The sequence below is a fragment of the Cricetulus griseus genome (assembly GCF_003668045.3).
Source record: "Cricetulus griseus strain 17A/GY chromosome 1 unlocalized genomic scaffold, alternate assembly CriGri-PICRH-1.0 chr1_0, whole genome shotgun sequence".
NCBI lineage: Eukaryota > Metazoa > Chordata > Mammalia > Rodentia > Cricetidae > Cricetulus > Cricetulus griseus.
In genome coordinates this window covers 258,269,241-258,293,336 of record NW_023276806.1, presented here as the reverse complement: position 1 = coordinate 258,293,336, position 24,096 = coordinate 258,269,241, and the positions used below count along the sequence as shown (strand labels likewise).

Sequence of the window (24,096 nt, the reverse complement as noted above, 5' to 3'; positions counted from 1 at the left end):
CTCACTTAAAGCGTTATTAGGTTCATTTTTCTCTTTCTTTTGTCATCTGATTTTGCAGTTCCCAGCCATGAACTTTCTAGATGAAAGCATGATGCCCCACTGTCAAAAATGCTGGACATGCCTGCTGGGCAATTCCCTCATAGCCCCTTTCCAGTCAATAACACCCCAGAGGTGATCGCCACCCACTGGGAGTTCTAGGCATCAGTGCTAAAAAGGAATTTCAGGCTGAGATGTGGCCCAGTGAGTAGAGTGCTTGCTGAGCATGCAAAAGGCCCTGGGTGTGACCCCCCCCCCGCCGCGCGCGCGCGCGCACACACACACACACACACACACACTGCATAAACTGGGTGTGGTGGCACATGCCTGTAAGACACAAGCTTGGGCCCTAGAGGCAGGAATATTAGAAGTTCAAGGTCAGCCTCAGCTGCATGGTGAGTTCCAGGTCAGCCTGGGATAGGTGAGACCCTGTCTCAAAAACTCCAAAAAAGCAATGACAAAGAGAAAATCTCCATGTCATTTAAACAGAGCTAAATGTTACCCATCTCGTCTGATTGGCCAATGAGGACATCAAGGCCCAGAAAGAAAAGGAAGTTAGGCAGGTCACACTACAAAATCACAGCCATTGGGGGATTGAACTTAGCTTTCAACTTGTTTCCAGTCTCTGGTTGCTGTTCCATCCCATGAAAGGTGTAGAGCTTGAGGCCCCATACAGGTCTCTGGCAGGGAGCCCTGGAAGCCCCTAGATTCAGTCCCCTGCCTCTAACAGCTTGGTCAAGCCTGCGGAACGGAAGACAGGCATCAGCTTCCTGTGGTGTTTTTTTGTTTTGTTTTTGTTGTTGTTGTTGTTGTTGTTTTTTGTTTTTTCAAGACAGGGTTTCTCTGTGTAGCTTTAGAGCCTATCCTGGCACTTGCTCTGTAGACCAGGCTGGCCTCAAACTCAGAGATCTGCCTGCCTCTGCCTCCCAAGTGCTGGGATTAAAGGCGTGTGCCACCAACGCCCGGCTCCTGTGTCTTTTGAGAGTGGTTCTGCTCTCCCCGAGGGCCTTCAAGGGTCCTGAGCCCCTGCTCTATAGGCACCTGTACTATAGAGGTCACCTCATTTTGACTTAGGGCTGGTATCCTTGCAGACTTGGATGAGCCTGTGCTGACAGTACACCAGACAGTGAGCGACGTCCGAGGCAACTTCTACCAGGAGAAGACCGTGTTTCTACGCTGCACCGTCAGCTCCAACCCACCCGCCCGCTTTATCTGGAAGAGGGGCTCTGACACCCTGTCCCACAGCCAGGACAATGGGGTTGACATCTACGAGCCTCTCTACACTCAGGTCAGGATGGGCAGCTGGCTCTCCACACTCTTGTACCCCTCAAGGGTACCCCATAAGGGGCTGAGGCCTGGTGACCTGGACTCCTGGACACTGACCTGAGCTCAGCAATTCAGCACCTTGGCAGGAGGCACCTGTACTATAGAGTTCACATAGCCCCCGGTGAAAAGTCAGACAGCAGAGAGGTCAAAGGGCAGGGTGAGTCACAGACAGAGGAGTCCAGAAGGCCACATGTGTTCCCCAGAGCGTGGCTGGATAGGAAAAAAACATCCCAAGGGCAAAGGACAAGCAAATCATCTGTGCCTGCTTCTGTGGCTGTTATGGGGATCCATGAGCAGATGCTACAGGAGTTGGGGTGAAAAGGCCTCTCTCAGGCCATGTTCCCCCCACAGTTCCTGGAGATGGTGATAAAGCCATTCTGCCAGGGAGGGCTTTCAGAAGACACTGTCAGACCCTTACCTGGCCTGTGGACCTGTCCAATGTTATGTGGGTTGCAAGCCACAATGGTGTTCCTTTGTCACTCCTCCTCTTCCCAGAAAGGGACCCTGACCGCCCTAATCCTAGACAGTGTGCACTAGGGCTACCTCTGCCCCAAAGAAGCCCATGGAAGCACTGCCAGGAGCATTGAGGCTGGCTACCTCAGGGAAGATGGGTAGGGCTTGAAGAGATAAGAACTAGACCAGGAATTGCCTGTCGCCTGTGGTGTGGGGTGGACAAATGAATGTGGGTGACCCCAAGAGACCCAACCAGGTCCTAACTCCACTGATCTACTGCCATCCAGGGGGAGACAAAGGTCTTGAAGCTGAAGAACCTGCGACCCCAAGACTATGCCAGCTACACCTGCCAGGTGTCCGTGCGAAATGTGTGTGGCATCCCAGATAAGGCTATCACCTTCCGGCTCACCAACACCACAGGTACAGGCAAATCCCCACCCACACCCACTTGGACCCCCTCCCTACCCTAACGCCCAGTCTTCCTCTCCAACATCCACTCCTGTGTTTCTCTCATCCATACCAGAGTGTCCCTGGCCTCTTCCCCTACCCAGGTTTCTCTATCCCCCTCATCTCCCTCTCATTTAGCACTGGAAGTCTCCTGAGACCCAACCTCCTTGTCCCTTTAGCACCACCAGCCTTGAAGCTGTCTGTGAACGAAACTCTGGTGGTGAACCCTGGGGAGAACGTGACAGTGCAGTGTCTACTGACAGGCGGCGATCCCCTCCCCCAGCTGCACTGGTCCCACGGACCTGGCCCACTGCCCCTGGGTGCTCTGGCTCAGGGTGGCACCCTCAGCATCCCTTCAGTACAGGCCCGGGACTCCGGCTACTACAACTGCACAGCCACCAACAATGTAGGCAACCCAGCCAAGAAGACGGTCAACCTGCTGGTGCGATGTAAGTGACCTGGAGGGGTTGGTGGGAAATTGCGTGGTGAACAGGGAATTGCATTCCTTCAGGGAATGCAGGTGAACTGGGAGAGGGAACTGGGAGAGGGAACCATCTGTTTGCCACAGAGGAATAGGTGGGTCAGGGTGCCACAGTCTAGGTGCACGGCTTCTCCTGTAATTCAGAAGTCTACCACTAGGGACAGGAAAAAAAAACCCCAGCAATTTGTAACTTACAAGAAGGGCTGGTACTGAGGAAGTTTCTTTTACACTGGTAAATGGAGGCTCAAACAAAACAAAACCAAACTGCCTAAATGTGGGTACTGTAGGCTTCAAGGGATATGTCCTAGCTTTCTTTCTAGCTGCAGATTGGCCATATTTAAGTGACAGTAACACACATTTCTATAGACCATATATGCATTAAATCTTTTTTTTTTTTGAGACAGTGTCTCACTATATAACTCACAGAAATTCACCTGCTTCTGGCTCCTGAGTGCTGGGATTAAAGGTGTTCTGTATATATACAAATCCTTAGTATCACAGAATGTCATTGAATCTGAAGATAATTTATCAAGTGTAAAGCAATATCAAATTTGAAGGTCTAAAGAAGTACAGACGTTTTCCTCACTAACCCTCAGCCTTGGTTGCTTTCATTAGCTGCTTGTTGTAATTAATCTGGAATTTTCTTCTTCTTCTTCTTCTTCTTCTTCTTCTTCTTCTTCTTCTTCTTTTTCTTCTTCTTCTTCTTCTTCTTCTTCTTCTTCTCCTCCTCCTCCTCCTCTTCCTCCTCCTCCTCCTTTTTTTTTTTTTTGGTTGTGCAGTGGTAGGTGGTGTCTTTTTTTTTTTTTTTAAAGACCCAAACTTTCAGGTCCTGATGACCCACATCTGTCATCCCAGAACTTGAGAGGGGGGAGGCAGAAAGATCAGGAGTCAAGGTCATCCTTGGCTACATAGAAAGTAAGGCTAGCCTGGGCTGCCTGAGACCCAGTCTCAAAAAACAAAAACATGGGCTGGAGAGATGGCTCAGCAGTTAAGAGCACTTGCTGCTCTTGCAGAGGACCCAGTTCCAAGCACCCACACTGTGGCTTACAACTAACTACCTGTAATTCCAGTTCTAAGGGGGAAGACTTTCTTCTGGCCTCCGTGAACACTGTGCACACATGTGGTGCACATACATACATACATGTGGTGTAGATAAACATGTATACACATTTAAAATAATTTTTAAAAAAATATCCAGGAATATTTTCAGCCCTTTAGCCTTGAAAGTCAAGTACAGGTGCTGACAAACGTAACTGAGCCTCTTTAGACTGGCTTCTGTGTTCACCTCTCGATGACCAGTCAGTCTCTTTCCGGGTCTTCTCTCAGCAAGAAGCCAATTCTCTTCTACCTGACTTGGCTCGAGAGATAAATGGACAATATTGGAGCTCACTGGCCACAGCTCTCTCTTCTACAGCACATTCCCTATCAAAGATGAGCTGTCTCCACCTCATCCCACTTGACCTTGAAAGCCTGGGGTGGTGAGATCTTTCTGGACATCCATAGTTGTGGTCACCTCTCAGAGTAGCTCTGCAGCCCGGTCCTGATCTCCAAGCCACTGTTCCAGTGTCCTGTCAAGTTATCACACCGCTCATTAAGGGCTTGAACTGACTTCAGACAAGACCCACATTTTAAAAAGCATCCAGACTCTTTGGTTTCTAAACCACACAATTGCATGCAAGAGCATCATGTTGGCTTTTTATCTTAAAAACAAAAAACAAACAAACAAAAAAAACACGCAGGCTTGTAAAGAATCAGACAGTACAAAAAGAGGGAAAAGTGCAATTAATTGTTCTTCCGTTTCCTTTGGATCCACACTAGACAGAGCAGCTACTGAGTCTCATGTTCCCTTCTATATCAGTGCTTTGTATACACAAGGTTGAAAAAAAAAAGCAGTGTGTGGTCAAGAAGGCTTTGGGGGCACAAGTTAGATTGGCTGAGCCCTAGTTCCCTCCACAGACATTGGGACAGGTTAGATGCACTGATCCATGTATGATGCCTGGGCCAGCACCTCTTACTGATGGAGTGTGCTGATTAATAATGCCTGGAGTCAGCACCAAGCTCACTTTTCTGCATTGAGCTCTTTAATACTATTGAAACACCTATGAACCATTGGAGCCATTTCCGGACAGAAGTGTGTGTGTGTGTGTGTGTGTGTGTGTGTGTGTGTGTGTATGTACAGGGGTGGGGTGCAGCCAATTTAAGAGGAGCAGCTGCAGTGGGACATGGATACCTGTCTTTGGGTCAACCCCAGCCTTTCGTTGCTCCCATCTCCTTGCAGCCTTGAAGAATGCCACGTTCCAGATCACCCCCGACGTGATCAAAGAGAGTGAGAACATTCAACTCGGCCAGGACCTGAAGCTCTCCTGCCACGTGGATGCAGTGCCCCAGGAGAAGGTGACCTACCAGTGGTTCAAAAATGGCAAGCCAGCACGCATGTCCAAGCGGCTTCTGGTGACCCGAAACGACCCCGAGTTGCCCGCAGTCACCAGCAGCCTGGAGCTCATTGACCTGCACTTCAGTGACTATGGCACTTATCTGTGCATGGCTTCCTTCCCGGGATCACCGGTGCCTGACCTCAGCATTGAGGTCAACATCTCCTCTGAGACAGGTGGGGCCATTGGGAGCTATGGGGAAGCCTGGGATTCCCAATGTGGTGTGTGTGTGTGGTGGTGGGGGGGCACAGCAATTTACAAATGGGTGTCTAGAGGGAGGAGGGCACCATTTGTTCATGCCACACACACATGTTGGGTCCCTCTCATAGGCAAGCTTTGGGGTGGAGTTATGGGAACAGTAGATGTCACATTCCTTGCATTTGGCAGGAAGATGAAACCTATTTCAGACAGGTCATGAATAAACATATCACCTCGAACTGTAATTTGAATGAGTTCTGAGGGGTGAGCAAGAGTTTGCTAAGCAAAAGAGAGCCAGGGAGGCCACAGAACCAGCATCTGCAACTTCACCAAGGTGGGGGAGTACCCTGGTCATCTGGAGGGTGGAAGAGGGTCAGTGGCTAGGAGTGGAATGGTACAAACCCAGAGAGGCCACCCTGGGGACCTCTCAGCCATGGAGGTTGGAGGTCTGAGGTTAAGGTTGGGCTGGCTGGTGGCATCTTCTCCCTGTTCATGTCTATGTCCTAGACCGGATTGGGGAGATCCCACTGGCTTCAACCTTCAAAGGCCTGTCTCCAATTTAGTCACGGTTTTTCAGACACTGGCATTAGGATGGCAACATATGGATTTTGAGGGGTCAGACACTATGACGGGCCATGGTGATACGAGTCAGGTCTTTATTCTTATAATAATTATTATAATATGATGAGTTGATAATAGGAAACTGAGCATTCAGTTTCTGTGTATTCTTATGAGCGTGTGATTTCTTTATTCACCTCTGTGACTTGTTTTATGGTGGCAGAGTTTTTTTCCATTACTTTACTCATTTATTTTTGTGGGGATATGCGTGTGTGGACATGTACCGTGGTGCGCTGTGGAAGCCAGAGGACAACTTGATGGAGTGGCTTCTCTCCTTCTACGATGTGGGTCCCAGGGATCAAACCCATGTGGTCAGGTTTGGCGCCAGTGCCTTTGGCCATGGATTTATCTCACAGGCCAGTGGGGGTAGCAATTTATCTTCTCATTTTTCTGAAGAAGAATCAACCCTTAGAAACTTGAGCTTGAGAAACTTAGCAACCAGTGGAGATGGGGTGAGAGCCCAGGTAAGGGTCTGTGCTTGGTACCATAGGAAGATGGCATGAGGCCCCGGGGGCAGTAGTGATCTTTAGAAGAGGGCTCCAGGACCTTCTACTGGGAAGCTAACTGATCTTGGCTGGTGGGTCACGTGACCAGTACAATGCCAGCTCTAATTGTTATACATTTCCTCCTTTGGCACTTAAGCTCTGGTCTCAATTTCTCTCAGTGGGCAATTAGACCCAGTGGCCTCAGAGGACCCTCCCACCCCCACATCTGCACACAGGGAAGCCCAGTGAGCCTGGAGAGTGCAGAAGAAGCTTGAGTAGGACCTCAGAGTGGGTGGGAACTCTGCAAGGAGTACAAGCTCATTTTGCAGAGCACTTCATGCAAAGCTGTGGGAAGCTAAGAACCCAGACTCCAGCACCCCAAGCATCTTCCTCAGAACTCCCTGTCTGGGCAGGGGAGCTAGGGCTGTTAGGAGAAGGGAGTGGGCAGGGGAAACGCCAGAACTCTTGCTTAGGAGTCTGTAAAGGGGACACTAGCAAAGGAAAGCCAGGCTGCCTAGGAAGTCAGAGAAGGCTTTCTCATCTTGGAGGGTGCTGTGGGTTCTTCTCAGGGACCCCACAGTGTAGGAGACTAGGCGTGTCTCGGGGTAGGTGAGCGGATTCCTCACAAAGGTGCAGCTGGGACACAGATGGGAGTTGAGGCTGGGGGTGACGGAGGGCAGAGTCTGAGTGCCTTCTCCTCAGAGCCTAGTACAGAGCTTTAACCTGAGGGCACATGTGGGGGCCTCTCTTCATCCTGGGGGGCCTGGAGGTGTCTGACTGAGGGAAGCGGCCTATGGCTGCTTCTGCATTTGGCTCACAGGTCCAATGCCTGGAGCACAGAAGCCTTGTAATCGCCTCTGGGAACAATTTAAACCTGGAGGGGGAAAAATGAATGAACTGGCTCCAAACTACGAAGAGAAAGCATGAAATGAAAGCCAATAGATGCACAAATGTTGTCAGGGCACAATTTATATAAACCAGATATCTGGACCTTTGCCTGGTTTTTATAGTTATTTACAAATAATTGCTTTATATTTAATTATATTTAATATTCAATACTTGACATTTAATGATAAATCGTTTGATGTGGGTTAAGACCCAGGGAGGTCCTCTCAAAACCCTCCATTTGGCAGTGTGTTGGGGGTGGAATGGATTCAGCTGTGAAAAACAGAATTCTAATTAATAGTGATTTAAGCATGGGGTGTGGCTTAGCTGCAGTGCCACTGGCTTAGAATGTTTAAGGCACGGGTCCATCCTGTAGGATGCACACAGACTAGATGTGTGTTGCTTCTTCATATGGAAGGCTGGTTGAGGATAGCGACTGGCCTCTGAAAGTCCTCAGGACTCCAGGTGCCACCTGCGTGTCGTCACCTCCTCCATGATGGCAGTTCCACCGGCAGCCAGTGATCTGAGTAGTTGTGATCTGCAGGAAGATCTTTATTTTCTTTGATATCCCACTGGTCAGCATTTATTCAGAGGCATGCTGGGAAATGTAGTCTTTATTCTGGGTGGCATTCCCGTCTGAAACCAAACGTCCTTATTACTTTGGAAGAACTGCTACAGGATGTCGGGAGACTCAACGTGGCGTGCTGATACCCATAGGCAAGAAGAGCTGGAGAGATGGCTCAGTGGTTAAGGGCGCTTGCTGCTCTTGTAGAGGACAGGAGTTTGGTTCCCAGAATCCATCCGCGTTGGTAATCCAGGGGTGCTCACAACCCTCTGTAACTCCAGTTCCCAATGACCCGGTGCCCTCTTATGGCCTCCTTGGGCAATGCATGCATGTGTGTATACACACAAATACACAGAAAAATAAGTCTGTATGCAACATTGCAGGGCCAGGAGTAGAAGGGCTGGGAAGGGAGAGATTTAAATTGCCCGAGAGTCTGAAGCAGGAGGATGAGTTCAAAGATAGCCTCGGCTACATAGCAAGTTCAAGGCCAGCTTGGGTGGCCTACAGAGATCCTTTCTCACCCTCTGGCACGTGCAAGAAGAAAAAAAGAAAAAGAAAAAGTAGGACACCCCTGTATGAATGTTAGGGAAGTGGAATGGTTAGGCTGACTCCAGGGCTCTTTCTGAGTTGGGAGAGCCTAAGGTGGAGATGAGATGCCGGGAGTGGAGCGGACTCGGGAAGGCCATTTCACTGTGCTCTGGACATTCCAAGGGACTGTGGGTCCCACAGGCTGGATAAGGGGGGAAACCGGGGACCCCTAACTCCGTCCACCCCTCTCCACCCTCCTCCAGTGCCGCCCACCATCAGTGTGCCCAAGGGCCGCGCGGTGGTGACCGTGCGCGAGGGCTCTTCCGCCGAGCTCCAGTGCGAAGTGCGGGGCAAGCCCCGGCCGCCGGTGTTGTGGTCTCGCGTGGACAAGGAGGCCGCCCTGCTGCCCTCAGGGCTGGCCCTGGAAGAGACTCCGGACGGGAAGCTGCGGCTGGAGAGCGTGAGCCGCGACATGAGCGGCACCTACCGCTGCCAGACGGCTCGCTACAATGGCTTCAACGTACGACCCCGGGAGGCCCAGGTGCAGCTGACAGTGCACTGTGAGTCCCTTCCCCAGACGCCCAGCCTAGGCCAACCCCACCCCTCCACCTCCTGTTTGCACACCTAAAAACTTGGTGATCCCTCCATCGAGGCACAGAGAAGTTAACTAATTGGCACAGCAAGGCTTGGATTTGAACTGGGTCTAGGGACAGTGCTCTAAGCTCCGTGGCTGTGGGTCTTCCGTTATGTGTTGGTCGAGAAACCCACTGAGGCACGGCCAGAGAGAGACCCCGTCTGGGAAGCATGGCTGGAGGGCAGGCTGAGCTTGGCTGTTGTATGAATGAATTGCGAGTATCGGCCCTGAGATCCTCCCAGGTCAGGGTCACGGGACTGGGGGACAAACAAGCCTGCTCCTCCATTGTCCTACTGACGGCAGCCCTGGTCCTCAGTCCCGCCAGAGGTGGAGCCCAGTTCCCAGGACGTGCGCCAGGCGCTGGGCCGCCCAGTGCTCCTGCGCTGCTCGCTCCTGCGCGGCAGCCCCCAGCGCATCGCCTCGGCCGTGTGGCGCTTCAAAGGACAGCTGCTGCCCCCTCCACCTGTTGTCCCGGCCGCCACGGAGGCCACCGATCACGCCGAGCTGCGCCTGGATGCCCTGACCCGTGACAGCAGCGGCAGCTACGAGTGCAGCGTCTCCAACGACGTGGGCTCAGCCACCTGCCTCTTCCAGGTCTCCGGTGAGCGTCTGGTCGGCCCCGCCCCCGCCTTCCCACCCACGCCCACCCGGGGCCAGACTCCGCCCCCTGCGGCCCTGCCACACCTGGCTGGGCATCTGCATTCCTCCTTCCAAGACCTGCCCATGCCAGGTGTAGACCTCGCCCCGTGAAGCCCAGATCCAATCCTTGGCCTCCTTTCCAAGTCCCGTTCCCCTCAAGACCTCACCCCTCCACCCCTGTGCTGGGCTTTCTCCTTAAGGCTCCCGCTGGTGACCGGTCAGCCCCTATCTTTGGCCTCCTACAGCCACGCCCCTTTCAAATCCAGTCTCTGCAAACGACCACGGTAGATTTAGACGCCTTCGGCCTCATCCAGCCCTGTGCTGCTGTCCCTCCAAGCCCGCTCACACTCAATACTTGGGCCCAGTCCTATCTCAGCCATAAGTCTAGGCCTTCCTCCGTGGTTCCTGACCCCGCTGTCCTTGGCCTCAGAGGCTGCGGATGGGGAAAACCATTGGGTACCCGGCTTGTAGCTTGGAGGGTAGAAGATGCTCCTAAAAAGCTGGAGAATGTCGGGCTGAGGATGGGCTAGCCAGAACACAACCCCCCCCAGTCCCTGCCCCCCACTTGCCACCCTAGCAGTGCAAAGCTGTTGAGTGTTCAGACATCCTGCTCAAACTCTATTTTGCATCAGGCCTCTCCCCATGAGCCCAGAGGGCTGCTGATGGGCCAGAATGGGGGACAGAAAGGCTGAGAGGGCCAAGGGCAAATACAGGCTGCCTGGGTGGCCAGTGGCCTTTCTCTTTGTCTCTCTTATTTGAGAGCCACCTGCCTGCCAGATCTGGTGGCAGTGAACCTGGGAGACCTGTTTCCCTATTGGCCTGGCACCCTGGGATTTCTCAGTGTCCCCTCCCAGGCACCGGGTGCCCCCTTCAACTCTTGTACCTCTTGATCCCCCCAATAGCAGAGCTAGAGCTGCAGGTCGCTGGCCACCTCCAAGGCCTCTCCCCACCTACTCAGCTTTGCCAGCCAGAGGCCCCTGTGACATTTCCCGCCTCCTTCCCTCTCCCGGTTCCCCGCTTTCCCCCATCTCCCCACCTTTTGACCTCACCCACCATTTCTTCTTTCTTTCCTCTCTGTATGCCTGACCCCCGTCTTTACCAATCTTTCTGTTTCTTCCTTGGCCTTTCCTCGCTATTCTCACCAACATCCCCTTTGGATTTACAACCCCCACCCCTCCTTCTCCCCCTCCCCTTTACCTCACCCGCATCCTCCCCAACCCCTCTCCTCCCAACGCCAACTCTCCTCACGACACCCCTTTCTCTTTGTTGCCCCCACCTCTGACCCCCTCTCCCATGGCTCCTCTCTCCGTGTCTCTCCCACCTCCACCCTCCACGGCCCCATGCCCCCCTCCCTGCCCTCTCAGCCAAAGCCTACAGCCCGGAGTTTTACTTCGACACCCCCAACCCCACCCGCAGCCACAAGCTGTCCAAGAACTACTCCTATGTGCTGCAGTGGACGCAGAGGGAGCCAGACGCCGTGGATCCCGTGCTCAACTACAGACTCAGTATCCGCCAGGTGGGCCAGGGCGTGAGGTGAGGCCAATGGGGCGTGAGGCGTGGCCAATGGGGCATGGGGCATGGTCAAGGGTGTGTGAGGCGTGGTCAAGGGGCATGAGGCATGGCCAAGGGTGCGTGAGACATCGGGCAGGTCCTGGAAATAGGGAAGGGGAGGAGTTACCGGCCACAGCCCCTCCTCAGAGGAAGGGTCTGGATGTAGTAGCCAGATCTGGGAGTCTCTGAACATACTGTCCCTGGGCACAGCTGAGAACCAGACTCTGCAAGACGGCATGGCAAGGCAAGGCCAGTATGGCTCTCAGAATGAGAATTTATTCTGCTGTCCGGGGTCGAGGGCAAGGGCTCTGTGAGACAGATCCCAGGTCTGTGAGCTTCTCTCATGCCTGCCTGGTCCAATCTATGCCCACCAGGCAGTCGTGGGAGGGGAAGACTGTGGCCCTTGGGGACAGGGCCGGTGAAGGGCTGAGTGTCTACAGAGTTTAGTAAGCTTACAGCTCTTTTGACCCTCGTTGGCTTATCTGTGAAGATGGGGCAATGTTACTATTTCATCCTAGAGGACTGCTGTTTTGAGTATTAATTAGATGAGTTATGGTGCCTAAGAGCTTTATAGTCCTATTATATATCCTTGTTGGTATAGGGACAATGCTGGAAGGGGGTCTGGAACAGCAAATTGTTCCATCTCAAAGGTGGGGAAACCGAGGGCCTGATGTCCCAGACCTCTGCTCTTTCTTCTCCCCTGAGGCATTCCAGGGCCTGGGCTGCCCCTCCAGGCGAGGCTATGGCCTGCTGGGCATCTGGGAACCCTCCTGTATCCACAGTTGAACCAGCACAATGCCATGGTCAAGGCCATCCCTGTGCGGCGTGTGGAGAAGGGGCAGCTGCTGGAGTACATCCTGACTGACCTGCGTGTGCCCCACAGCTATGAGATCCGCCTCACACCCTACACCACCTTCGGGGCTGGTGACATGGCTTCCCGAATCATCCACTACACAGAGCGTAGGTGATGGTGGTGGTGGTGGCTTTGGCAGTAGCAGGAGGCATGTGTGGGCCCATCAAAGATACCCCCTCCAGATAGTCCTTGGACTTGGAGCACCCCATTGTGTACACTTACCCTGGCATTGCAGGCCAGGCCTGATGGTCCCCAGTCCCAGCTCCAAAGACACCTCCCAAGAATCCCCAGCCTGGGCACACTTTGCATAGCCACACACCTCAGTTCTGACTTGGTTTCCTTTTTTGCTTTTCAGCCATCAACTCGCCCAGCCTATCAGGTGAGACACCAGTCCTTAATTTTCCCTACCTGTCAGCGACACAGAGGCTCTCCTGATGGGACATAGGGACCTTAAGAGATACTCAGAGAGAGAAATAACTTCTTCCAGTGTTCCCATGCCAGCAACAGAGGATGGGATTGGAGACACTTTGCAATCAGAGTTTGTTCTGGGGCTTAGAGACCGCTCGTTGGTGGAGGACACTGTCTGCCAAAGTGATGGAAGAGTCGGGCTGTCCTGACTTCATCTGTTTCTGCAGTAAAATCCCCTAGACAAAAAGCAACTTAGGGAAGATGAAGAGCAGGGTGCTAGTCTGTGCTGCTGGGCTCCTGCGAGGGACCTCTGTCTGAATCTGAAGAGGTGCAGCGTTATTTATTACTTTCTCAGCTTCTGACAGAAACTTAACGGGCTCTTTAATGATGAGCGTAGACAACAAGCCACAGCAGAATAACCAGTACCTGTCACTTTGTCACCGGCAGGTTCCCAGTGTTTTCCCGTCGCTTTACAGTTGTTGCAGATATCTGTAAATGTCACTTTCATTCATTAGTATTTCAGAGCCACAGTAGTTATTAGACCTAACGCAAGATCTTGTGATTTAATTATATAATAAAGAGGGCCCCGTTATTATATAACGGATTACAAGAATATTTTGACAACTGTATTTCAATATAATTGATTTCCTTTGAAGTCCTTGTGTATTTTATTGTATGTGTCTAGAATCATTATTGTGGAAGGAAGTCTTAAACCAGAAGGCATGCAGTCCTGTTCCTGAATAAATTTGTCCCGGACCCCACTGCCTGGTCTCTCTGACCCTGAAGCCCTGGGCCCAGATTTAGATTATTTATTTAAACTTGGCTTAGAGATGATAGGGGAGGCCAAAGCTAGACAAGAGGGCTAAGGCTGAGAGTCTTTATCCCACCCCCTGTGCCCTCCAAGCAGACAACACCTGTCACTTTGAGGATGAGAAGATCTGCGGGTACACCCAGGATCTGACTGACAACTTTGACTGGACGAGGCAGAATGCTCTTACCCAGAACCCCAAGCGCTCTCCCAACACCGGTCCCCCTACTGACATCAGTGGCACCCCTGAAGGTGAGGACATGGCCTCTTGTTAGGAATAGAAGATAGCCTCTGGAGGAGTCTAGGCCTGTGGGCCCCCTGTCTGAGAATGGAGGGAGACACATACAATCCTCCAGGACCCTGTGAGGGGGGTAGAATTCTGGCCTGATTGAAGATCAGAGAGGAAGAAAATTGTCCATAGAGCTGGGCACTTCTGAACGCTGCAAAGCTGACTGAGGAGCCTTGCTGGGGATGGACTTCAGGAGCTTGTGCCAGGTCTGAAGACCATACAGCTGTATGGAGGCTGGGTGGCTGAGGAGTGGTTGCTAGTACACACACCCTGGCTTCCACCGCAGGCTATTACATGTTCATTGAGACATCCAGACCCCGGGAGCTGGGGGACCGTGCGAGGCTGGTGAGTCCTCTGTACAACGCCAGCGCCAAGTTCTACTGCGTCTCTTTTTTCTACCACATGTATGGGAAACACATCGGTGAGTTGGGGACCATGATGCTGGCAGTGTGCGCTGCCTGGGGAGGATGAGGGAGCCACAGAAGGCTCAGGACTTCCCAAGGAGGCTTCTCAAGTGGGCTAACCTGGGAGTGGGGGTGGGGGGACTGTGGGCACGTGGTGCTGAGGATGGAGAATACAAGTTAGCTGTTTGGGTTGTGTATCAACTGCTTGCCAGGTACTGGGATCCATATAATTGAGAGGTGTTGAGCGTTTCCTCAAGACCGCACAGCACAGCAACTCAGGTCTGGTTTCCCTGAATCTTAAAACACAGCATTGGATGGGTGTGTCTCCCTGAGCCAAGAGGGGAAGTGCTGCTTCCTAAGCGTGAGAGTGAGTTAAGGACCGCCAGAGGAGGAGAGAGGACAAGTAGGAGCATCACTTTTCATCCATGAGCTCACCAGCCAGTGTCAGTCACTCTGATGCAGGAGATAGACAAGTCCCTGTCCTTCAGCCTAGGGGGACAGGCAAATCTGACGGCTAATGGCATCTGATAGGAGTTAGTGACCACTGTGGTAGTGCAAGGACAGCACCATGACAGCAAATGACAAGGAAAACGGTGTCCTTCTGGAGGCTGGGCTTGGGAGACTGCAGAGAACATGAGGATTATTTAATGTGCTGTTTATGCTGGGTGTGGCTGTGCATGCCTTTGATCCCAGCCCTCAGGAGGTAGAGGCAGGGGTCAGCTTGAGGCCTGGTCTACACTGCCAGTTCCAAGCCAGCAAGGACTACATAGTGAGACCCTACGGAAGAGCTAATGATTTTACATTAGCTATCCCCTCCCGAAAGCTTTACTGCCCAGTGTTTGCTCCACCCCTGGGAAGCCCACAGCAAGGTCTGTGTGCCACAGAGCCTGTCACCTCAGGCCTTCTGTCTCCCTAATCCCCCAGGCTTATACCATCTGTGTCCCCCTGACACTTGGGACTGAAAGTTATGAGTACAGTCCACAACTCCTGCCCTTCCTGGTCCGGCCACTACAGAAGGCAGTGCACGGCGCCTCTCTCTCTCACTATTTTATACTCTGTTTTTATACTCACCATTTCCCTCTCGCCATCCATCATCCTGGCAATTCTTCCTTATCGGTCCACTGAAGCTTCCTCGTTGCCCTTGCATGCTCCCTCCCCCTGCCCAGCTTGCTGAGGGAGTGACTTTAAGTTTCACCCTGGGGAAGTTTCCACATGGAGGGAGGAGGGTCATGCCAGATGGATGAACCAAGGATGAGGTAAGATAGGAGATTCTGCACTCATGGAGCCCCGCCCCCAACCATCCACACAGACCAGCACTGCACCTTGGTCTGGACTCTGAGAAGTTTCACCTGTGGTGGTGAGAAAGACTGGTGACCCTGGCTTCCATTTAGTTTCAGAGTAGTCGACTCTTTCTGGCTTCCCTAGTCTTAGTGGTGGGTCACCGTCAGCTTGGAGCCTGGGCATCCAAGTGTCAGGGGGACACAGATGGTATAAGCCTGGGGGATTAGGGAGACAGAAGGCCTGAGGTGACAGGCTCTATGGCACACAGACCTTGCTGTGGGCTTCCCAGGGGTGGAGCAAACACTGGGCAGTAAAGCTTTCGGGAGGAGACAGCTTTGGGCCTGCTAAGGGGGCCTCTCATCGTCAGACCTGTGGGTCAGGAGTGGGCTATTCCAGAGGTGAAAGGGCATCCCACCCCCAGACAGAACTATCCAGCTGTGGAGAGACTCCACCCCAGATTATACAACTCCTCTGCCCAGGACCCCCTGACCCCTTCCTGTCACATCTTCAGGTCTCTCACGCTAGACACAGCTCTAACCCCTCTCTGACCTGGTTTGATGCCACCCGATGCTGACCCCCCCTCCCATCCCTTGCTCCAACCCTCTAGGCACGTTCCTGCCTCTGAGGGCTTTGCTCAGACTGTCTCTGCCCTGGAATGCTACTCCCTCCTCCACTCAGGTCTCCTGGGGCAGCCTTCACTAGCACACCCTACACAGCTGCACTTACCTCTCCTGTGACTATGGGGGACGGGGCTTTCGTATGTACAGGTCTCTCTGTGTGTGCACGCATCTTTGTGTGGGGTTCAGAGATCAACCATCTGGCATGGTTCCTCTGCCAAGTTCCACCTTATTTGCTTTTTGTTTTGTTTTGTTTTGTTTTGTTTTGTTTTGTTTTGTTTTGTTTTGAGGCAGCGTCTTTTTATGTAGCTCTGCCTGGCCTGGAGCTCACTATATAGCCCAGGCTGGCCTCGGACTCACAGAGATCCACCTTACTTGCCTTCTGTATACTAGGATAAAAGGCCTATGCCAACCTTAATTTTTGAGAAAGGGTCTCTCACTGAACCTGGAACTCACTGATTCAACTAAAGAGATGGAGTAGAGGTTAAAAAATACTTGCTGTTCTTGAAGAGGACCTGGGTTCAATTCCTGACACCCATGTGATGGCTCAAAATGATCTGTAACTCCTGTTTGGGGGCATCTGATGCCCTCTTCTGATCTCTGTTGGCATCAGACACCCTGTGTGGTACAATACATGTCTGCAGGCCAACACTCATACACATACAATAAAAATGAATAATTATTTTTAAAAGAATGTTTTTGAAACAGGGATTCATGTAGCCCAAGCTAAACTCAAAATTGTTTTGTAGTTGAGGGCTTGTAAGGACCCTGAAAAACACTGGGTCTGGGCTGTGCTGAAGCCAGGGTGGCCATTTCCTGTTCTGCTGGGACAAGTAGCAGCCCTCTTAGGAGCCCATCCCTGATTGATGAGGCTTTGCCAGCCTTGAGCCTTTACTTTAGCATGTTCCCCAGGCCTGGCAGTGCTATGTAACCCTGCCCCCCCCACCCCACATACACACACAGACACTGTGCCTGGCAGCTTTGGACACCAGCTGTCTCTAAACTTTGTGTCTCGTCAGCTCTCCTTGGTCCCAGCCAACTCCTTTCATCCAAGGCAGGTAACATTTGGTGACTCTCCCCCCAGTGGGGGGAGGGAGGTGTCTGTCTATCTGGCGTCACAGATGGTGCAGCTTTGTCTGTGGGCAATGCCATGGAAATGCCAGCCACCAGGCGCCTCTGAAGATGGATTTCCCTTTCCTGCAGAGCCAGGTCTCTTGTGCCATGGGAGTGAAAGAAGGGCTGAAAGAGACTTCCGGGGCACATGTATAGCACCTGTGTGACTTTTAGTTCGCTGCAACCTGCTGCTCCCCTAGTGCCTACCCCTCAGCACTCCTAGGATACCAGATCCTCAAGGTCGCAACAGATGGGTCAGCACCCTGAGGCTAGTGCCCTTCAAATCTTGCCCTAATGGTATTCACCATAGCCATGTATGCCCTTAAATAAACTTGTTCTGTGTTTCAGTGTTGGTTTTTAGCATGTATTACAGAAAGCATGGCTCAGAAGGCTAGCTAGCTTTACCCAGTTCATAAGTCATCCAAATGAGGATCTGGAAAGCTTTGTGGGTAAAGTGTTTGCCATCCAAACATAAGGACCTGAGTTCAAATCCCCAGCACCCATGGAAAAGCTGAGTGGTATCACACATCTGTAATCTGATGGGGGTGAAGAGGTGGGGACCAAGATGGGCAAATTCTAGGGGCTTGTTAGCAAGCCAGCTGTCAATCCAGTGTGAGCTCCAGGGTCAGTGTGCAAAAAGATGCTAGGAAGATGTCTGATATTCACACACACACACACACACACACACACACACACACACACACACACAAATAAAATAAGTATCTCTATATATAATGTTTAAAACTATACAAATAAATTAAAAATGGTAAATCCCTTTCTGCACCCCAGTAATCATGTACCTACTGTCTGGGGGTGCACTTGTGCTCTGAGAATCCTGTCTGAGGCAAGGTGAGGGGTGTGCCTGTTCTGGGATGGTTTCCCTCCTGAATGGGGATGGCAGGGTTTGTGTGTGTGTGTGTGTGTGTGAGAGAGAGAGAGAGAGAGAGAGAGAGAGAGAGAGAGAGAGAGAGAGAGAGAGAGAGAGGCCTGATTCACTGATTACTCAGAAAGTAAGGAATGATGCAAACTGGTCTGAGGACAGGAACAGGTCCCGTTAAGCAGGGCAGTACTGTGTGCAGTGGTGAGGGAGGGAGAGGCCGGCCATGGAAGACAAGACAGCAAGCGGAATGTCATTTCCAGACTCGCCAGGCTCTCTGTCCTCCCGCCACAGGCTCCCTCAATCTTCTGGTGCGGTCCAGGAACAAAGGCGTTCTAGATACACACGCCTGGTCCCTCAGCGGCAACAAGGGCAATGTGTGGCAGCAGGCCCATGTGCCCATCAACCCCAGTGGGCCCTTCCAGGTGAGTCGACGGTGACGGCTGTCCCTAAGGCAGGTGGCTGCCCTGGCCAGAAGCTCCTAGGGAGGTCCTGTGCAGGTTCCTGGGGGGTTAAGGCAGGGGATAGGGGCTTCTAGGTAGCCTGAGGTGAAGGGGTGGGCAGGCTCTGGTGCCAGGCCCAACTTCCCCAACCCTTCCCCCACTCTCTGACCCCACCCCAGATTATTTTTGAGGGGGTTCGAGGCTCGGGCTACCTGGGGGATATTGCCATAGATGATGTCACACTGAAGAAGGGAGAGTGTCCCCGGAGACAGATGGATCCCAACAAAGGTATGTTACATGAAGTGGGTTGGAGGGTGGGGAGGGAGGAGGGCTGCTAGGGAGGGCTTTAGGATGTGTGGATGAAGAGAACTGTTCATGAGTGCCCACTTGGGCACCCCTCCCCCAGTCAGGCTGTGAGGAAAATGGAGGACTGAAAGAGGCCACGGGCCCTGCTCCCCTCAGCTTACTGACTCATCTGTAGTATGTACCTGTGGCCTGGGTGTTTCCAGTACCAAGAGCTCCAGTTGACTGAGCAATGACAGTGTACCAGGCACAGAACAGAAACCCTCATAGCAGGCTTTGCTTAGTGCTCCTGGCAGCTCCCCAGAATATCAAATGCTATTAGACCCATTTTGTAGGTAAAGAAACTGAGGCCCACTAAAGCCAAGTTCTTTGCTCTGTGGTCGTAGAGAGCTTGAACAGCAGCACGCTGATTTACCCCTCAAGAGTGTGAACTACCTGTCTGAACTGTGTAAACTCCTACCTTCAAGGCTTCCTTTACCCCCTGAAGAGAAGCAGAGTCATGGGGCCTCTCATGCCTATCTCTCTCCCTCCCTGCACCTGCTGACCTAACCAGAGCCCTGGCCTGTTTCTTCTCTACCTTGTGTCACAGTGGTGGTGATGCCAGGCAGCGGAGCCCTCCGCCTGTCCAGCCTACAGCTTTGGACATCCGTGACCATCTCCCTCTTGGCGTTGCAGAGATGATGAGAGCTGTGTGGCCCCCACCCCACCCCGCCCCCGGCACACCAAAGTGTCCACATCGTACCAAAGACTGACTCCTGCCAGCCGGGGTGCCCAGGGGCGGGGCCGGCCCGCCAGGGAGGGGGCCTTCATTGGCTGCAAGAATGAGCAAAGAGCACGGACAGAGGCCAGGCCAGGCTCTGATGGTTGTTCAACACACGCACACACTCACACACTCACACTCACACACAAAGATATACTAAAGCACAAGTTTCTATCCAACCTGCCAGCACCTTCTTTACTATGGAGACAAGGGACTTACCTGAAGGGCGTCCGCACCTCCATGGATCTCGGTGCGACACTGGCCTCATCTTGGCTGCACTGCACTGTTTCTGACTTTGCCCTGTCCCCTGACTCAAGGCCGAACTCCAGCCCAGAGGCTTGCCAGAAGGGAGCCAGGTGTGGGAAGACACATCAGACTTGTGCTGTCTGGATGGAGGTCGTGGGGATCAGAGGCAGGCCAGGTGGGACTCTGTGAGCTCCCTGACTGTCCCTTGGTCAGAGGCGGAGAAGGAAGGGGCACCTGCTACAGGCAACGGTCTCCAGAGTGTGGAGACAGGCTGAACAGTCGAGGCGCCAGTCAACTTAGACCCCCTTCCCTGTCCCTGAGATGTCATACTCCACTCCCCACTATGCCCAATTGGAAGGGACCCAGCACAGGGCTTAGGGTAGGTGCAGTGTGAGGACTGCTCCCCTCCTGCCCTACTCCAGAGAGGCCTGTTCTGGAGATGCTGGAGGTGTGAGGCGTGGTGTCTGTGCCGTTTTCCCTGTGGCATTGACAGGAGCAGAGTCCCACCTCTGCGATTCCACGCTCCCACTGAGAACAGTGAGCTCATGAGTGGAGTGGATCCCCTGTTTCTTAGGTATTTAGTCTGACAGGGAGTTCTGGAAGGAGGGGGTCAAGGAGGATAAGACACTGTCCAGTAGTCAGCTGTGGAGCACTGGGGTGATGGATGGATGTGGCTGCATCTCCTTGTTCCCTGGGAGCTGAGAAGAGCTCTTTGTCCTTGGAAATTGAATTTGATGGGGATAGGCTCTAGAACTTTCCTCTTTGGTCCCCTTTACCCACCTCCCCAGCCTCCATGGGAGAGCAGAATTCTAGGCCCTTCTAGAATGAGTCTTTGTACATGTGCATGTGGTGTTTGTGTGTCTTGTGTCCAAGTGTGTCTGTGTGTGTGTGTGTGTGTGTGTGTGTGTGTGTGTGTGTGTGTGTGTGTGTGTGTGCGCGCGCGCGCACAGCACTGTGCATATCTCTGGATGATTGTATACAGGAATATGAGACCGAGTACAAGTCCAGTCTCTGTGGGTTGATTGTCAGTGTGCATTTTTCATCTTAATGACATGGTGTGTTTGTGGGGTGCTGGCCCCATTTGCAGCCTCAGACTGCCTGCCATAGCCTAAATCTTTCATCTCCTGTGGATGACAAAGAACTCAGAGATGAACCCTTTTGAAGGCTAGCCCCTTGGCTGGAGGTGTGGCACAGGGAGGAGCCCTGTGCTTTTGGGGGGACAGCTGCAGAGAAGAGGCTGGGACACCCCCCCATCCCCAGCAGCACCAGGAGGCACACTGAGGACCAGGACTTTTGATGCCCAGCCCCCAACTCCACCTGCCCTGTGTTATCATCATCATCACCATCACCATCATGGGCTGCTGGGTTGTCAGGTCAGGCTACAGCTAGACCTTCTGGTACCCAACCAGCGTGCCTGCCTTCCTTGCCCCTTCGAGGCTTCTGTCTGAAGAGAGTTGCTCTGGTTTCCAGAACATGCTTCCGTGGCATCTGCTGGGTATTGTTCCTTAATTGTCCCATCTGTGCGGAGTCTGTTGCCCCCAACTAGACTGTGAGTCTCTCCCCCTCTGAGCCCCTCCTCCACTCTTGCTGGCATAAGGGACCCTAGGGTGGAAACCAGGTGGGATGGTTCCATTAGCTAGTGGTTCCTGGCCCGGGCTATAGAACCGAGCCTCCGGGGGTCACTGGGGGTGGGGATGTGATCTAATGGTACCTAATGGGATGCAGCCTGGCATTAGAAACATTGGATCTTAGCACAACCGGGAGGGGAAGCTCAGATGCTCTCAACTCCAGGGTCTCTGGGCCAGTGCCATGCTGGAGAAACAGCTCCATGCCTTCCTCTGTGGGGTTCCCACCCACCCTAACCCTGCTCCCCTACATCTGCCCATTGTCCTGGCTGCTTTGTTGTGGGGGTCTCCTCTCTCTTTTTCAGCTCTATAGCCCAGAGCCAGACATAGGAAAGGTGCACAGTATGGGTTGACCCCATATTCCAGGATCTTCCCTGTGGTGAGAGCAGCCATGCCTGAGGGTGTGTGGCCTGAGCTTGCAAAGCCTGTCTGCTAAGACTATCCTCAGAGCTGGGGTGTGCATGTCTGTGTGAGCCTGTGGCGTGCAGGGGCTGGGATGTCAAATATGTGCGCGTGCTGGAAGCACTTAGGTGTGTGCAGGGCTGAGAGCCTAACTATGGCTATCAGGTAGGAGCTTTTTGCCCGTGGGTGCCTGTGAATCAGCATTCCTGGATGTGTCTTGTAGGTCAGTGTTGGGATAGATGACCACCAAAGTCCCGGGAGACTAGGCTGACAGGATCTAGCGTATCTCTTCAGTGGCAGCCTCACCCTCTGTGTTGAGGGAACAGAGGAAAATTGTGGCCTTAAAACAGGGATCCCAGAGTCAGCTCACAGGGTTCTGGGGCCCTTTACCCCTGGCTCCTGCAGGTTAGTGTCTTTCAGGACAAGGTAATTCTCAGCTTCACGGTCCTGCCCCTGGGACCACAGGTAAGCTCCCGGGGATGCCCCTCTCAAAACCATGCCTGCTCCTCCCAGCACACTCCTCCATGGATCCTCCTTCCCATTCACTGTCTCTCTCTGTTCTGTGGGAGCACCTGCTCAGGCTAGCAGAGCCAGGATGAGCCTCAGACACGCCAGCCTTTCATGGCACAAACACAGAAGCTGGAGTAGAGAGGGGCAGGGCTGGCTCAAGCCTTAGAAGCCTAGTGCTACAGCCCCGAGGCGTCGTGCCATTGGCCACTGCTCCAGGGAACGGCTCACCTGACTGAATAGCTACAGGCAGCTGAGCGGAACTGACCCTTCTCTGGGTGCCATCCACGCTGCTGGGCCTGTCACACACATGACAGGTGCCATGGGGATTTTTTTGAGAAAGAAACCATCTCCCTGTCCTATTCTGGCCTCTTCTCCCAGAGCACAGTGACTCCCAGCCCGTGGACAGCACGGGTGCCGCATGGATGCTGTCATTCTGTCAACACTGGCTGCAGCCACTGCTGCTCCCCCAGGCTCCAGACAGAGGAGACTTTGTTTCCCCACTGCCCGCTGCTATCTGCACAGGAGGCTGGGCTGTGAACCAAGGCTAGCAGATGCTGGCATTCTCATCCCCCTAACATCCTCCCCAGGACCAGCAAGGTGGTGGAGAAAGTGCCGTGTCCTTGGGTTTTCCTCTGCTTGCAGCTCCATGGGGCTGGGGGTGAGGGGTGGGTTTCCAGGGAATGTCCTAGGAGTGTGATGACTGACCTTGTACTGGGGAGTTTCTACAGGCCATTGGCTGAGCTCAGATTCTGGCTTCATTCTGTTCTGTCAGTGCTGTGTGTATATACGAGCAGGTGTGCCTGTGTGTTGGTGTGTGTGTGTGTGTGTGTGTGTGTGTGTGTGTGTGTCTGTGTCTGTGTCTGTGTCTGTCTGTGTCTGTGTTGTGTGTGTATGGGCAGAAGGACCACTCTTTTCTGGAGATCTCTTGACCCTTAGCACTGGAAGGGACCTTAAAGGCATCTAACCCAGTGTGCCCATTGTACAGGTGAGGAAACTGAGGTTCAGAGAGACGGCACCTGCCCATCCCCATCCCTCTCCCTTCCATGTGTGGCCTGCCTTCATTGCCCAGGGGCCCTGTTAGAAATGCTCTCCCTCCTAGCACCTTCCTGCCCTCCACCAAGACACCCCATTTCCCTCCATCTCAGCCCAGATGGGAAGGAGGGGGGTGCTCCAGGGCATCCCCAGGCACCACCATCCCCTGCCCCAGGGCAGCCTGCTCATCAAGTCCTTATCCCCTGGTCCATAAGGGACAGGAAAGAAGGGACTGTTCGAATCCTGGGGCCTCATAGATGGGAGGAATCCCTTCCCATATGCCCAGGCCCATATGTCTGCCCCGCCCACCCTGCCACTGAGGTAAAAGCACAACAGGAGACCCCCACTCACGGGTGACATGCCTTGGGGTCGTCTCTGGTCTCACGACCCTGCCTCACCCCTTTGCCTTGCTCTGTCTCCACCCAGCCTCTGTTCCCATCACCAATCTTTCTTCCACAAACCCCAAAATGTAACCTCTAGTTGCGGCCGCGGTTGTTTCAATCAATAAAGATGCAGTGTTCTAGAACTCAGTGCCAGCCTGCGTGTGTTGGGCTTCAGGGAGGGAGAGCAAGGTGATGGGCTGGGCAGGGGCAGTCTTTCTTTTCTTTGCCACCTGTCACTGTGACCTAGACAGAGGGTACCTGTGTCCTGTCTGCCCACAGTGAATCCTCGTTCTATTCATCTGTTACACAGATACAAACACTGCTATCATGTCCTGGAGTCTCCCACCTAGTGGGAGAGATAGACACGGAGCTAAGGCTGACACTAAGAAGTATATCACGGAAGCAGAGGGCTGTCAAAGAGAATTTGGGTTTGGGGTTTCGTGGAAGACATTCCTTTTTAAAAG

General features: G+C 53.0%; 1 protein-coding gene across 2 annotated transcripts in view; it reads left to right on the top strand.

The window, feature by feature from the left end:
• Positions 1–23,751, top strand: part of Mdga1 (MAM domain containing glycosylphosphatidylinositol anchor 1) — a 57,886-nt gene extending 34,135 nt beyond the window's left edge. Inside the window, exons 4-17 of one of the 2 annotated variants that reach the window (XM_027394413.2) lie at positions 1,128–1,324; positions 2,103–2,235; positions 2,442–2,711; positions 5,022–5,351; positions 8,718–9,014; positions 9,405–9,689; positions 11,092–11,243; positions 12,061–12,238; positions 12,487–12,510; positions 13,447–13,599; positions 13,923–14,057; positions 18,223–18,353; positions 18,551–18,659; positions 19,264–23,751. In XM_027394413.2, coding sequence (XP_027250214.1) covers positions 1,128–1,324; positions 2,103–2,235; positions 2,442–2,711; positions 5,022–5,351; positions 8,718–9,014; positions 9,405–9,689; positions 11,092–11,243; positions 12,061–12,238; positions 12,487–12,510; positions 13,447–13,599; positions 13,923–14,057; positions 18,223–18,353; positions 18,551–18,659; positions 19,264–19,355 — 2,486 coding nt within the window. In that variant the 3' untranslated portion in view covers positions 19,356–23,751. The remainder of the gene's footprint in view (positions 1–1,127; positions 1,325–2,102; positions 2,236–2,441; positions 2,712–5,021; positions 5,352–8,717; positions 9,015–9,404; positions 9,690–11,091; positions 11,244–12,060; positions 12,239–12,486; positions 12,511–13,446; positions 13,600–13,922; positions 14,058–18,222; positions 18,354–18,550; positions 18,660–19,263) is intronic. The other variant, XM_035451874.1, reaches the window with a different exon arrangement.
• Positions 23,752–24,096: the final 345 nt, after the last annotated feature.